The sequence below is a fragment of the Oncorhynchus masou genome, chromosome 8 (assembly GCF_036934945.1).
Source record: "Oncorhynchus masou masou isolate Uvic2021 chromosome 8, UVic_Omas_1.1, whole genome shotgun sequence".
Lineage (NCBI taxonomy): Eukaryota > Metazoa > Chordata > Actinopteri > Salmoniformes > Salmonidae > Oncorhynchus > Oncorhynchus masou.
Genome location: NC_088219.1, coordinates 21,160,283 through 21,173,015, shown reverse-complemented (window position 1 = coordinate 21,173,015; position 12,733 = coordinate 21,160,283). Strand labels below are relative to the sequence as shown.

At 44.9% G+C, this 12,733-nt stretch overlaps 1 protein-coding gene and 1 pseudogene across 1 annotated transcript in view; both read right to left on the bottom strand.

Moving 5' to 3' along the window:
* Nucleotides 1–696: 696 nt before the first annotated feature.
* LOC135543784 (spindle and kinetochore-associated protein 1-like) lies at nt 697–3,122 on the bottom strand (annotated as a pseudogene).
* A 1,749-nt stretch (nt 3,123–4,871) lies between these two features.
* Nucleotides 4,872–12,733, bottom strand: part of LOC135544383 (SWI/SNF-related matrix-associated actin-dependent regulator of chromatin subfamily A containing DEAD/H box 1B-like) — a 48,012-nt gene continuing 40,150 nt past the window's right edge. Inside the window, exons 7-22 of the mRNA XM_064971945.1 lie at nt 10,009–10,448; nt 9,670–9,866; nt 9,413–9,503; nt 9,149–9,248; nt 8,951–9,010; nt 8,706–8,781; nt 8,089–8,224; nt 7,702–7,833; nt 7,452–7,547; nt 7,037–7,154; nt 6,775–6,890; nt 6,495–6,683; nt 6,064–6,182; nt 5,561–5,743; nt 5,301–5,416; nt 4,872–5,127 (exon numbers count right to left, since the gene is read on the bottom strand). Coding sequence (XP_064828017.1) covers nt 5,066–5,127; nt 5,301–5,416; nt 5,561–5,743; nt 6,064–6,182; nt 6,495–6,683; nt 6,775–6,890; nt 7,037–7,154; nt 7,452–7,547; nt 7,702–7,833; nt 8,089–8,224; nt 8,706–8,781; nt 8,951–9,010; nt 9,149–9,248; nt 9,413–9,503; nt 9,670–9,866; nt 10,009–10,448 — 2,231 coding nt within the window. The 3' untranslated portion in view covers nt 4,872–5,065. The remainder of the gene's footprint in view (nt 5,128–5,300; nt 5,417–5,560; nt 5,744–6,063; nt 6,183–6,494; nt 6,684–6,774; nt 6,891–7,036; nt 7,155–7,451; nt 7,548–7,701; nt 7,834–8,088; nt 8,225–8,705; nt 8,782–8,950; nt 9,011–9,148; nt 9,249–9,412; nt 9,504–9,669; nt 9,867–10,008; nt 10,449–12,733) is intronic.

Sequence of the window (12,733 nt, the reverse complement as noted above, 5' to 3'; positions counted from 1 at the left end):
GGTCAAAATTATTGGCATCCATTTTCAATACACGAGCACCCTCCCTTTGCGAGGATAACACAGCCCTTTTCTAAAATATTTTATGAGATTGGAGAACGTTTGGGGGGGGGGGTGGTCTTAGGCTATTCCTCCATACAGAAAGTTTCCAGATCCTTGATATCCTTAGACTGTCCTCTTCAATTCAAACCACAGGTTTTCAATGGGGTTCAAATCTGAACATTGAGATGGGCATAGCAAAATAATGATTTTGTGGTCAACTAACAATTTCCTTGTGGATATTGATTAATGCTTGGGGTTATGGTTTTACTGGAAGAACCACTTGCGGCCAAGTGTCAGCCACATGACCGAGGCAACCAGGTCTTATTTCCACCTGGTGTTGAAATATAAACAAAAAGCAGGAAAATCATATTAACTACAATTCCCCTTTAAACAAAATGTCTTTCTTTGAGAAATTATAGCCCAGTATGTCTTTTTTGCACATCTTTTTTTCATTTCCACCTTTATTTAACCAGGTAGGCGAGTTGAGAACAAGTTCTCATTTACAACAGCGACCAGGTCAAGATAAAGCATAGCAGTTCGACACATACAACACCCTTTATCAAGGGTGCCAATAATTATGGACCTGACTGTATGTCGAGGACAGAGGACCAAATCAACATCTTCAAGGCAAGCTCAATGACAAACTCCATTTCAGCTCTTTTCACAGCAGGACGTAGCGTGTGAAACCTCCTCGCTGCTCTCGCAGACGCTGGCCGTGACGTAGCATGCCCTGGAAGCACTTGTCAACTGTCATCCAAGTGAACTCTTTAATGTCCACCTCCACAATGAAAAATAGACCTGTAGGGGAACACAGGAGTATTGAGACAGGAAGTAAGTTAGTTCCCGCCAGTACCCAGGAGGCTATCCTTGACCAAATGTTGTCAAAACTATCTGGATCAGAACACAATGGTACTTTCTTGGAAGAAATGATACAACTCCTACAACAGCAATGATCAACCGTGTTTTGTGTCATAGGGAAGGACAGTACAAACCCTTGTTTAGAACTGTAGTTTGAGTGAGGTACCTTTTGCGTCGTCCTCCTTAAATCGCTGATGAAGCTTGTGTGGCATTATTCAGGGTTTTTACTGGCAGGTGCAAGACTTTTTACTTCCCTGTTACTGCTGTGTTAACGCTTGCCACAGAAGCATTCAGCTGGTCATATGTCACACAGCCTTTCATGTATCAAGAGAAAAGAGTGATACAAAGGAAAAGAGTGATAGAGGAAAGAGATATTATAAACATGTATTTATTTTACTGGTAAAACCGCCAAATCTGCAGTAACATCTTAAATAAAACTGCACTAAAAGTATATGGATGACCATGTGTGTTACTTTGGGGGACTCACTGAGGGATGGTCTTAAACTCTGGGTAGTTGATGAATTCTATCTCTCTGATCTGGGTCTTGGAGGTTTTCCTGAGGTGCTCCTGCTGGGTTGGCTGCACATCCACAGGTCCACTCTGTCTCACAGGCCCTCTTCCACTGGGGTATCAAAGGAGATTTTATTATTATTTTAAATAGGACAAAACATTTACAATGAATTTGGTTGGTACTCTGTAGCTTCTCCTGTTTCAACATTGTACAACACACAGTATCCTTACTGGACAGCTGGCTGTCCCTTCCTTGGCATGTTGACCCTAAGCTGCGTTCCATCCTGTACCTCCTTCAGGAAGCACTCCTCTAGTTCCGGTGACAAAAATAAGTCAATCACCATCAATCCAGGGTTACAATTACAACTCAGATTTCACACTGACATAAAGGACAAATAGCATACTTTAAGATAATGCAATCCAGACAAGCTAAAAAGGCCCTTGTAAAAATAGAATGTGAAGCATGCACGCAATACCTTAATTCTTCAGTAGGTCTTTTTGGCAGCCAACACATTATTCAAACTGATCAAGGAGTCCATCTATTGAAAGGACATTTGTCCCATCTTCCCTAGAATGATCCGCTTGTCATGATATTTTGCTGAAAATAAGCCTCAAATTTTAAGTTATGTTTCAAGAAAGTGATGAATGACCTGATGCTGTCAGAAAACCCCTGAGTTCCTGTTTGATGAGGTGAGCTCTCTTCTCAGTTAGCTGAAACACTAACTACAATAAGATAAAAAGTTAGCCCTTCGACAAGAGACATGCCCCGTAGGTACCAGATCATCATACCAATTGTCCGCAGCTACAAGATCTGTCTGATGGATGAAATCCGGTCCTTCAAATGCAGGATTATATCCTCAAACTCGCAATGACTCAAATTGCTGAAAGAGAAGAATATGGTAAAGATGGTGCTGCTCAATGAAATGAAAAAAAGTCTGGAAGATTTCCTGCTGTTCATTCAATGGCCACTTTGACATATGAGTCTTGAATACAGTGGCTTCATAAAGTCTTACTCCACATGTTATGTTACAGCCGGAATTCAAAATGGATTAAAAAAAACATGTTTACCCTTCTACACACAATAACAAAGTGAAAACTTGTTTAGACATTTTCTCAAATATGTAGAAAATTATTCACACCAGAGTCAATACTTTGAAGATGCACCTTTAGTAGCGATTACAGCTTTGGGTCATTAACGGTGTCTATCAGATTTGCACATCTGGTTTTGGGGATTTTCTCAAGCTCTGTTAAGTTAGATGGGGCGCAGCGGTAAACTGCAATCTTCAAGTCTTTACACAGATTTTCAAATGGGATTCAACTATGGGCTTTGGCTGGGCCACTCAAGGTCATTGTCCTGTTGGAACGTAAATTTTCGCCCCCATTTACACTCTGAAGCAGGTTCTCATTAAGGATGTGCCTGTATTCGGCGCCATTCATTGTTCCCTTACCAGTCTCCCAGTCCCTGCCCGTGGAAAAGCATCCGCATAGCATGACGCTAACATGCTTCACGGTAGCGATGGTGATAGACAGGTGACAAGCTGTGCCTGGTTTGCGCCAGACATAGCTTTTTGCATTCAGGCCAAAGAGTTCCATTTTTGTCTAATCAGACCAGAGAATATTTTGCCTTCTCAGTCTTTCACGTGCATTTTTGCAAACTCTAGGCGTGCTGTCATGTGCTTCTCAGGCGTGGCTCCCCCATCTGGCCACTCTCCCATGACGCCCAGATTGGTCACATCAAGTCTAACTGGTAACATATACATGGTTAGCAGCTGTTATTGTGAGTGTAGTGAAATGTATGTGCTTCTAGTTCCAACAGTGCAGCAATATCTAACATGTAATCTAATAATTCCACAACAAAGACTGTTGCCCTTCTGGCAAGTTCTTCCATCTCAGCCAAGAAACTCTGTAGTTCTGGCAGAGTGGTTATTGGGTTCTTGGTCACTTCCCTGACCAAGGTCCTTCTTCCCAGTTGCTCAGTTGCGTTGGACGGCCAGCTTTAGACAGTTTGGGTAGTTCCATAACTTTTACTACCCCAATAAATCACTCCTTTCAAATGGCACCCTTTTCTTGAGAGAAAAACAATTCACATTTCTTGCCCCCATTCATTTAACACGGAGAACCTTCTCCCTCTGACCAGCAGAAATACAAACAATTATCACGATTCCACAGCACCCCACTCGGTTGTCACCCACCCTGAAACTGGGCTCCGAGAACTGCCCCACACCTACCACTTACGATACTTTGAACTCATTCACTTCCATTTCCTTTCCTGACATTTTTAACAACTCACGCTCACCCTCTTCCTCCCTCTCTCTCTGACCTCATCTGCCTATTTTCCCTCCAATTCCTCCTCCGTATTCCAAGTACGTGTCTCCTTATGATAATACTGCACCTCTCCTGCCAAACATCTTGCCTTCCAAAAGGAAAGCAATTTAACTGGCTGCCACAATTGCTGTACAATCAGCACAAACCCCTCAGGCCTGACATGCACTGTCAACTGTGGGACCTTATATAGACTGGTGTGTTTCTTTCTAAATCATGTCCAAACAATTGAATTGTTCACAGGTGGACTCCAATCAAGTTGTAATCACATCTCAAGGGTGATCAATGGAAATTGGATGCACCTGAGCTCAATTTGGAGTGTCATAGCAAAGGGGTGTGAATACTTATGTTATAAATGTCTGTTACCCAAAATAAATTAAATAGCAGAAAATATAAGAGTTGATTACAACAATGTTTGTCATTTATCTTTAAAAAAAACAATGCTTTAGGTACATAACGGTATAAACTTAGAATTATTACTCCTTTCGTAATAACAACCAGATGAATGTATAGATTAATATATGTAGCTATACATGTATCAATTTCATGATACAGTTTATACTAAGGCACATGTTAGATAGCTTGCTATTTACAAATAAAACAGAAGTAACAAAATTCACAATATAGTTTTTAAAAAAGCATATAGTAGCTATGAAGCTTTGTCTTGTGTTCGTTCTTGTCAACTTTGCTACAGTAGTTATGCAAAGATTTTGGATCAAAGACTACTAAGTGAAAATACATAGCTAGCCATCTAGGTTAGTTAATCAAGCCAATCTCTTAGACCGTCTATCCATACTAGCTCAATCAAGTAAATTATGAATTTCGAGAACCACATTCACAACGCTGGCTAACTAGCTAAATTAGCTAACGTTAGTTTATCTGAATCTACACAAGATCACCGGTTTGTAAAACATGTTCTAACGAGTTGGCTACTTTTAGACGTGGGAAACAGCAAGGCTAGTTGGCTAATGTAATGTTCTGCCGGTTGTTTCCTACAACCTCCATCTTGGTAGCTAGCACTATTCAAATCTTCCCGCTGTGTTCAGAATGAGCATCACTGCAATGCAGTTGCTCAGCCATCCAGACTGCGCCTGCTCTTCAAAATGTAGCCCCACATAAAATCATGGAAAGTTGGACATCACTGCTTGTAATCTTTTATTACAAATGGTTGCAACAGTGACACAAAATGTCTTAGAAACATCATAAGGCAAAAAACTTAAGAAACTATTTGTACATACAGTACAATGAAGGTAAGAGGACACATGCAGCATCCATGGCTCTGAATGCCCTGACAATCGACAACCTGGAGGACCCCTCCAGACAAATGGATACATCCTCACAGCCCCAGTGACGCCTTCAGAAGGGAGGCCATGTCTTCTGGTATCGAGTCCTCATCTCCTGACAAAGGAAATGCATCTAGTTTTAGCCCGGAAAATCTATCAAATCGACTGTCAGTGAACATGTTCATTGGCAGGCTATATGAAAATGAATGTTGGCATGTGTTGGTATCGGCATGCGCGGTACAGTATATGGTGGTTAATGTGAGAGATAGGAGGGGATAATGAGCTCACCGTCCTGGGACTGGGAAGCAGTCATATCCTGCTCCAGCTTGAGTTTCTTCTGACCGATGCGGAGCATGCCATCCTCTATAGAGTCCTTACTGATCAGCTTAATCACCTTCACAGTCCTGCAACAGAAAGATGCCAGAATTTTACTACAAGGTATATACACTCACATCTACTGTATGAGCAACACAAGCTAGCCTGGTTATGGCGGGTAACGTTAGCAAACTGCTTGGGGGAAAACATATCGTTTCCCGATCCTCACTGACCTTGTCTGTCCGACACGGTGACAGCGGTCCTCGGCCTGCTTATCATTGTAGGGGTTGCAGTCAATGTCGTGCAAGATGACCACATTGGCTGAGGTCAGGTTGATGCCCAGGCCACCAGCCTTAGTAGACATCAAGAACACAAAGATGTCCAACTCTGTGTTGTACTGGTCAATCAGCACGATTCTACAGGAGGATGGGAGAATTAACAGATCTATTAATGTCCATAAAGGCATATAAAACACTTCTATTAATAAGCATAATTTAAAATATGTAAAAAAAAGTGATTAACAGTTTAATTTGCATAATGTCCAGAGTCCTTGGAAAAAAAACCTGGTTGTGACCATTTTCAGTCCCTACTACGTATCAATCCATTCCTAAATGACTAAGGCCTGTCATATCCTATTAGGAGATCAATGAGCAGAACACAGGCTGTAATTTATCAGAATGGTAAGTATAGGGAAAAAAAAAACTTGCGGATGTATGGACAGAGTTCAACATCCTACCTGTCAGACATGGGCGTTGATCCATCCAGTCGAATGTAGTGATGCTTCAAGTGCTTCAGGAACACCTCTAGAATGTCCAGCATCATGGTGAACTGGCTGAAGAGCACCACTCTATCCCCCTGACACAGAAACACAGTCACTGTGATTAATAACTACAGACCGGAGGGATCAGAGAGAAAGAGAAATATAGAGATGTGCTTGACTGCATGTTGGAGGGGGGAAAGCCAAGAAAAGAGTGATTGTAATTGAGAGCAGGGAAGAGATGGAGTGTCTGACAGGTAGAGGAAAGGGGAATAAAATGGTTTTATGGGGGGGGTGAAGAAACCACCAGGGAGGGAGATGGAGAAGACTATAGCTGGATCACTACGGGCAAGGCTTAATAGTGCATAATAAAGATGCTGTCTCCAATTGATCCACTGGAGCTTTCATACCTTGTTTTTGAGAGAGGCCAGAAGCTGTGTGAGCAGGCTGAGTTTCCCTGAGTCCAGGAGCATGTCTGTGTTCAGCTGATAGTCTTGTACGGACGGGTACTGAAGACAAAGTCGATGCAGCTCAAAGTCTGTCATGACCTCCATGTCCTCCTTGATCAGTGCTGGGTCTGCTTCACAGTGGGTCGGCTCCTGACGGTGTTAAGGGTCAAACCGAGTCTAAGCAATCACAGACTGACATCAAAACATTCTCTTCAAACACCAGTAAGTTTTCAGGTCTGACCTTGAGCATGAGTTGACTCATAGCAGCCAGTTTGGTAGTAGTATAATGCTCCCGGTGCAGCAGTGGGTGATTTGCCATCTTCCTCAACTGCATCATCACATTGGTCAGTTCTCGCTCTGTGGAGGACACATGGGCAACATATGGTTTTAAATCAGATAATCGATGCACCTTAAAATTCTACTTGTGTTGCTATTTAATATTCTCTTAGGCTTTCCATCACTTTTCAAATGAACCAGATGCCTTCCTCCTCTCCCTAACATACTCTCTCCATTGGTGGATCCCTTGAGCTTCTGCATTAAGGCATTGTAGAGCTGCTGCTGCTGGTCACTCATGGCACAGAATTCCACCTTCTCCTCTTTGGCTGGGAGCTGCTTCAGCACCTGAGGCAGAGATGCAAGTCGCTCTAGTCATATGTCAACCGAACGTCTCTTTGGGGCGAATCCTAACTCCCACTTAAATAGAATTTTCCCTTAGTCATGCATTGACGTCAATGGGAGACTACGGGGAAATCTGAAGTTATAGATTAGCCCCTAAGAAAACAGCACAGTAGAACTCTAAATGAACAATGAAAACAATGCACAATAGTATACAAGTACGAAGTGGTAGAGAATATATCACTGTCCCAAGTCATGCCATAACCCTATTTGGTAATGAGCTTAGAGCGAGTAGTTCCGTACCTCACTCTTGACACGTCTGAGGATGAAGGGTTTCATGATCAGTTTGGCATGAGAGATCCTCTCCATCTCAAAGCTGCTCTGCTCCTCTGATGATTTCTGACAGGAAATAAAAGATGACGTCTCTCCAAAGGAAATCTTAGCATAGTCAGTGGGCTTTTATTTAGCTAGACTTTTTGACCGGATGAGTCAAATTTGCTGCACACTAAGACACATATATCTGGAGTGATCCCCAGATGTGTTCTAGCCTCACCATGGCAAACATGTTGGCGAGCTGTGCAGTGCTGCTGGAGAACATATCGGGCATGATGAAGTTGAGCAGGGACATGAGCTCCAGGAGGTTGTTCTGCACTGGAGTCCCAGTCAGCAGCAGACGGTACTTAGCCTGAGATCACAACACAATCAAATCTGATGAGATGAATATAGTACATTGCATAGCACCATGACAAATAGTATCAGAATGCACTGCAGTGAAAAGGAAGAAAGTGGGGTGACTCACAGGAGACAAACAAGACATTGCTCAGGCATGAAGCGGAACAGTTTAGAGGCTAACATTAAAACTTATCTTAAAATCATTATCACGCCAATCAATAATGGCTGTTATCAGCCAAGGTGACCCCCACCCCTGCAATGTACTTACATTGATGGCCATGAGGTGGCGGTAGCGCAGCGAGCTCATGTTCTTCAGCATGTGGCCCTCATCGAACACGGCGTACTCCAGTTTGAGCTTTCGGAACAGGCTGCGGTCGTTGTCGTTGCTGGTGGTCAGAGCGTACCTGGCAGCAGAAACACAGCAGCTCAAGGAGCCATGCCAAACACACAAGGTCCTTAGTGGTGTGTGAGGCATGACAACCGCTTCATTACCTTGAAGTGTGAACGAGTCACAGGTACAGCTAACACGGAACCTTTCAGGTTTAGTCAAGCGCTGAATATATTATCATGTTAGCAGAAGCCCAGCGGGGTGACTTACACAGCTGATGGTTTTACAAGATCGCCACTAATTCTGCTGGATATTACCTGAGGCACTTAGGGCTAAGTGTCTTGCTCAGAAGACACACAGTAGCACAGTAGGATGTGAACCTGTAGAATACTAGACTCAAGTGCAGTTCCAAGTATAAAACAGAAAAATAACACTTAGCAGACACTCTTATCCAGAGCAATTCGAGTTAAGTGCCTTGCTCAAGGGCACAGACATGTTTTTCACCTAGCCGCCCTTGTCATTCTTGCATAACAGTAATTTCTCGAATTTAAACTTACGTAGAAATGATGATGTTGTAGTCGACCTGTCTGTTGAGAATATCATATCGAAGGTACTTGCGATCCTCCACAGACCCTAGACACACACAATATAAATAGGACTATCTATATTTAGTAATTCTGTCACTCATGGTGACTAAAACCAACGGGTTAAGTCTGTATAATCAAATAAACATAAAGCCTGAACCATGACAACCACAGTCTGATGAGTCACACAATTCAGAATGAAAAGAAGATTCACTCACCATAGTACACCAGGACTTTGAGCCTGGGACACCACAGATTCAGCTCCCGCACCCAATTATCTGCAACAGAGAATCAAAATCTGTTTAAAAAAAAAAACATCTTCAAAAGGATAGGAAAGCAACACTTGAATATTTTTGTCCGTGCAGATCTCAAGGCACCATACAATCAGTGTGTGCAGCACTACTGCTAAAGCTCACCCAGTGTGGAGGCAGGTACAGTGAGGAGATGTGGGCCCTTATTGCCCTCCTGGTACAGGCTGGCGAGGAACGAGATGGCCTGGATTGTCTTCCCCAAACCCTGCCAACAAAAAAGACGACAGGAAGTGGTGCATTACAGAAGCTCTACTTTTCAGACACCGACTTGGCACAACAAAAAGAGTCGCCTGCTTCCCAGGCACATTAACACAGGATTAAGAGGATCTGAGATAAGCTGTTGGAGACTGGTCAGGAATAACAACTCACCATCTCATCAGCAAGGATTCCACTCAGGTTGTTCTGATGGAGCAGGGTCAGCCAATTTTGACCAATGAGCTGATAAGGCTTCAACTGGTATCTGGAAGAGGACAAAGTAACACAGAAAACTCAGTAATGACAGAAAGACGGTTCAAGACTGCCTGTGTACATGTATGAGATCGTGTTGTTGACAAAAATCAGTCTACATAACTACCTGAACGTGTGTATGTCAGTGAGATGAGTATAAAAACAGCAGCTCAACCCACTTCCCGTTGAGGATCTCAGGCTGTTTCTGGGAGCCCTTGTCCCTCTCCACCACTTGGGTCACGTCCTGCATCATCTTGTTGGCGATTTTCTCACACTTGGTCATGAGGCTGCGCACAACGTCCCGTTCCCTCAGGACCACACGGCAGCCCTGCACCAGGTCAGTGGAGAGGCCGTTCCCTCTGTCAAGAGCATCCAACTGGGGGAACACACAATCAATTACCCACAAGGTTACACTCAGGTTGTTCTGATGGAGCCCAGTCAGCCTTCAATTGGAACCCAGAGATGTCAGTGGGTGTGTGTGTTCATATCCATGCACACGAGTTCATTATGCCCCTCACCAGATTCTCCCACTCGTTAAATGGCCGCAGCTCGACAATCCTCTGGGCCTTCTTCACAGAGCAGCCAGAGATGAGAGACAGCTCATCCAGCGATGCCTCCTGGAAGAACCTGAGAATCTGGTCCTTCACAAGAGACCCTGTTCCAACCTCCTGATCTGAGCCATCAGAGTTCAGCTCCACGCCCTCAGCAGAGTCATCAAAGTCATCACTGGCCTCGTCTTCAGAGCTGGTGCCTGGCTCTGGTATCACCCTCCTCCTTCTGTCTGCTCCTTTGGTCGGCCTACTGATGGTCTTATCTACGGTCCCACTGGGAGGCTTGTGAGGTAGTGATGTGGGACAACCAGGGGGTTTGGCTGCTGGGCCTGCCTGATGTGCTGAGGCTTGGGACGCTGAGCTAGCTGATGATGATGCCTGGGTATCCCCTTGACTGGACCTCTCCCCTGATGAAGGAAACAGAAATCAGTCTGCGGGTCCTGGGAGGGTTGTTGGGCCACCTACATATATTGACACATGAAACTATGGCTGCAAGACAGAAAGAGACTTATCTAGCGCCCTAAAATAACGTTTTGGTTTTATATAAACGGGTTCACTCAGGAACAGGCACACCATGAAACACACGCTGACAGAGAGAGACACACACACACACACACACACACACCATGAAACACACGCTGACAGAGAGAGACACACACACACACACCATGAAACACACGCTGACAGAGAGAGACACACACACACACCATGAAACACACGCTGACAGAGAGAGACACACACACACCATGAAACACACGCTGACAGAGAGAGACACACACACACCATGAAACACACGCTGACAGAGAGAGACACACACACACACCATGAAACACACGCTGACAGAGAGAGACACACACACACACCATGAAACACACGCTGACAGAGAGAGACACACACACACACCATGAAACACACGCTGACAGAGAGAGACACACACACACACACCATGAAACACACGCTGACAGAGAGAGACACACACACACCATGAAACACACGCTGACAGAGAGAGACACACACACACCATGAAACACACGCTGACAGAGAGAGACACACACACACCATGAAACACACGCTGACAGAGAGAGACACACACACACACCATGAAACACACGCTGACAGAGAGAGACACACACACACACCATGAAACACACGCTGACAGAGAGAGACACACACACACACCATGAAACACACGCTGACAGAGGGAGACACACACACACACACCATGAAACACACGATGACAGAGAGAGACACACACAAACCATGAAACACACGCTGACAGAGGGAGACACACACACACACACACACACCATGAAACACACGCTGACAGAGAGAGACACACACACACACCATGAAACACACGCTGACAGAGAGAGACACACACACACACCATGAAACACACGCTGACAGAGAGAGACACACACACACCATGAAACACACGCTGACAGAGGGAGACACACACACACACCATGAAACACACGCTGACAGAGAGAGACACACACACACACGCATGAAACACACGCTGACAGAGAGAGACACACACACACACCATGAAACACACGCTGACAGAGAGAGACACACACACACACCATGAAACACACGCTGACAGAGAGAGACACACACACACACCATGAAACACACGCTGACAGAGAGAGACACACACACACACACCATGAAACACACGCTGACAGAGAGAGACACACACACACACCATGAAACACACGCTGACAGAGAGAGACACACACACACACCATGAAACACACGCTGACAGAGAGAGACACACACACACACACCATGAAACACACGCTGACAGAGAGAGACACACACACACACCATGAAACACACGCTGACAGAGGGAGACACACACACACACCATGAAACACACGCTGACAGAGAGAGAAACACACACACACACACCATGAAACACACGCTGACAGAGGGAGACACACACACACACACACCATGAAACACACGCTGACAGAGAGACACACACACACACCATGAAACACACGCTGACAGAGGGAAACACACGCTGACAGAGGGACACACACACACACCATGAAACACACGCTGACAGAGAGAGACACACACACCATGAAACACACGCTGACAGAGAGAGACACACACACACCATGAAACACACGCTGACAGAGAGAGACACACACACACACACACCATGAAACACACGCTGACAGAGAGAGACACACACACACACACACACCATGAAACACACGCTGACAGAGAGAGACACACACACACACACACCATGAAACACACGCTGACAGAGAGAGACACACACACACACCATGAAACACACGCTGACAGAGAGAGACACACACACACACCATGAAACACACGCTGACAGAGAGAGACACACACACACACACACCATGAAACACACGCTGACAGAGAGAGACACACACACACACCATGAAACACACGCTGACAGAGAGAGACACACACACACACACACACACACCATGAAACACACGCTGACAGAGAGAGACACACACACACACACCATGAAACACACGCTGACAGAGAGAGACACACACACACACACCATGAAACACACGCTGACAGAGAGAGACACACACACACACACCATGAAACACACGCTGACAGAGAGAGACACACACACACACACCATGAAACACACGCTGACAGAGAGAGACACACACACACACACCATGAA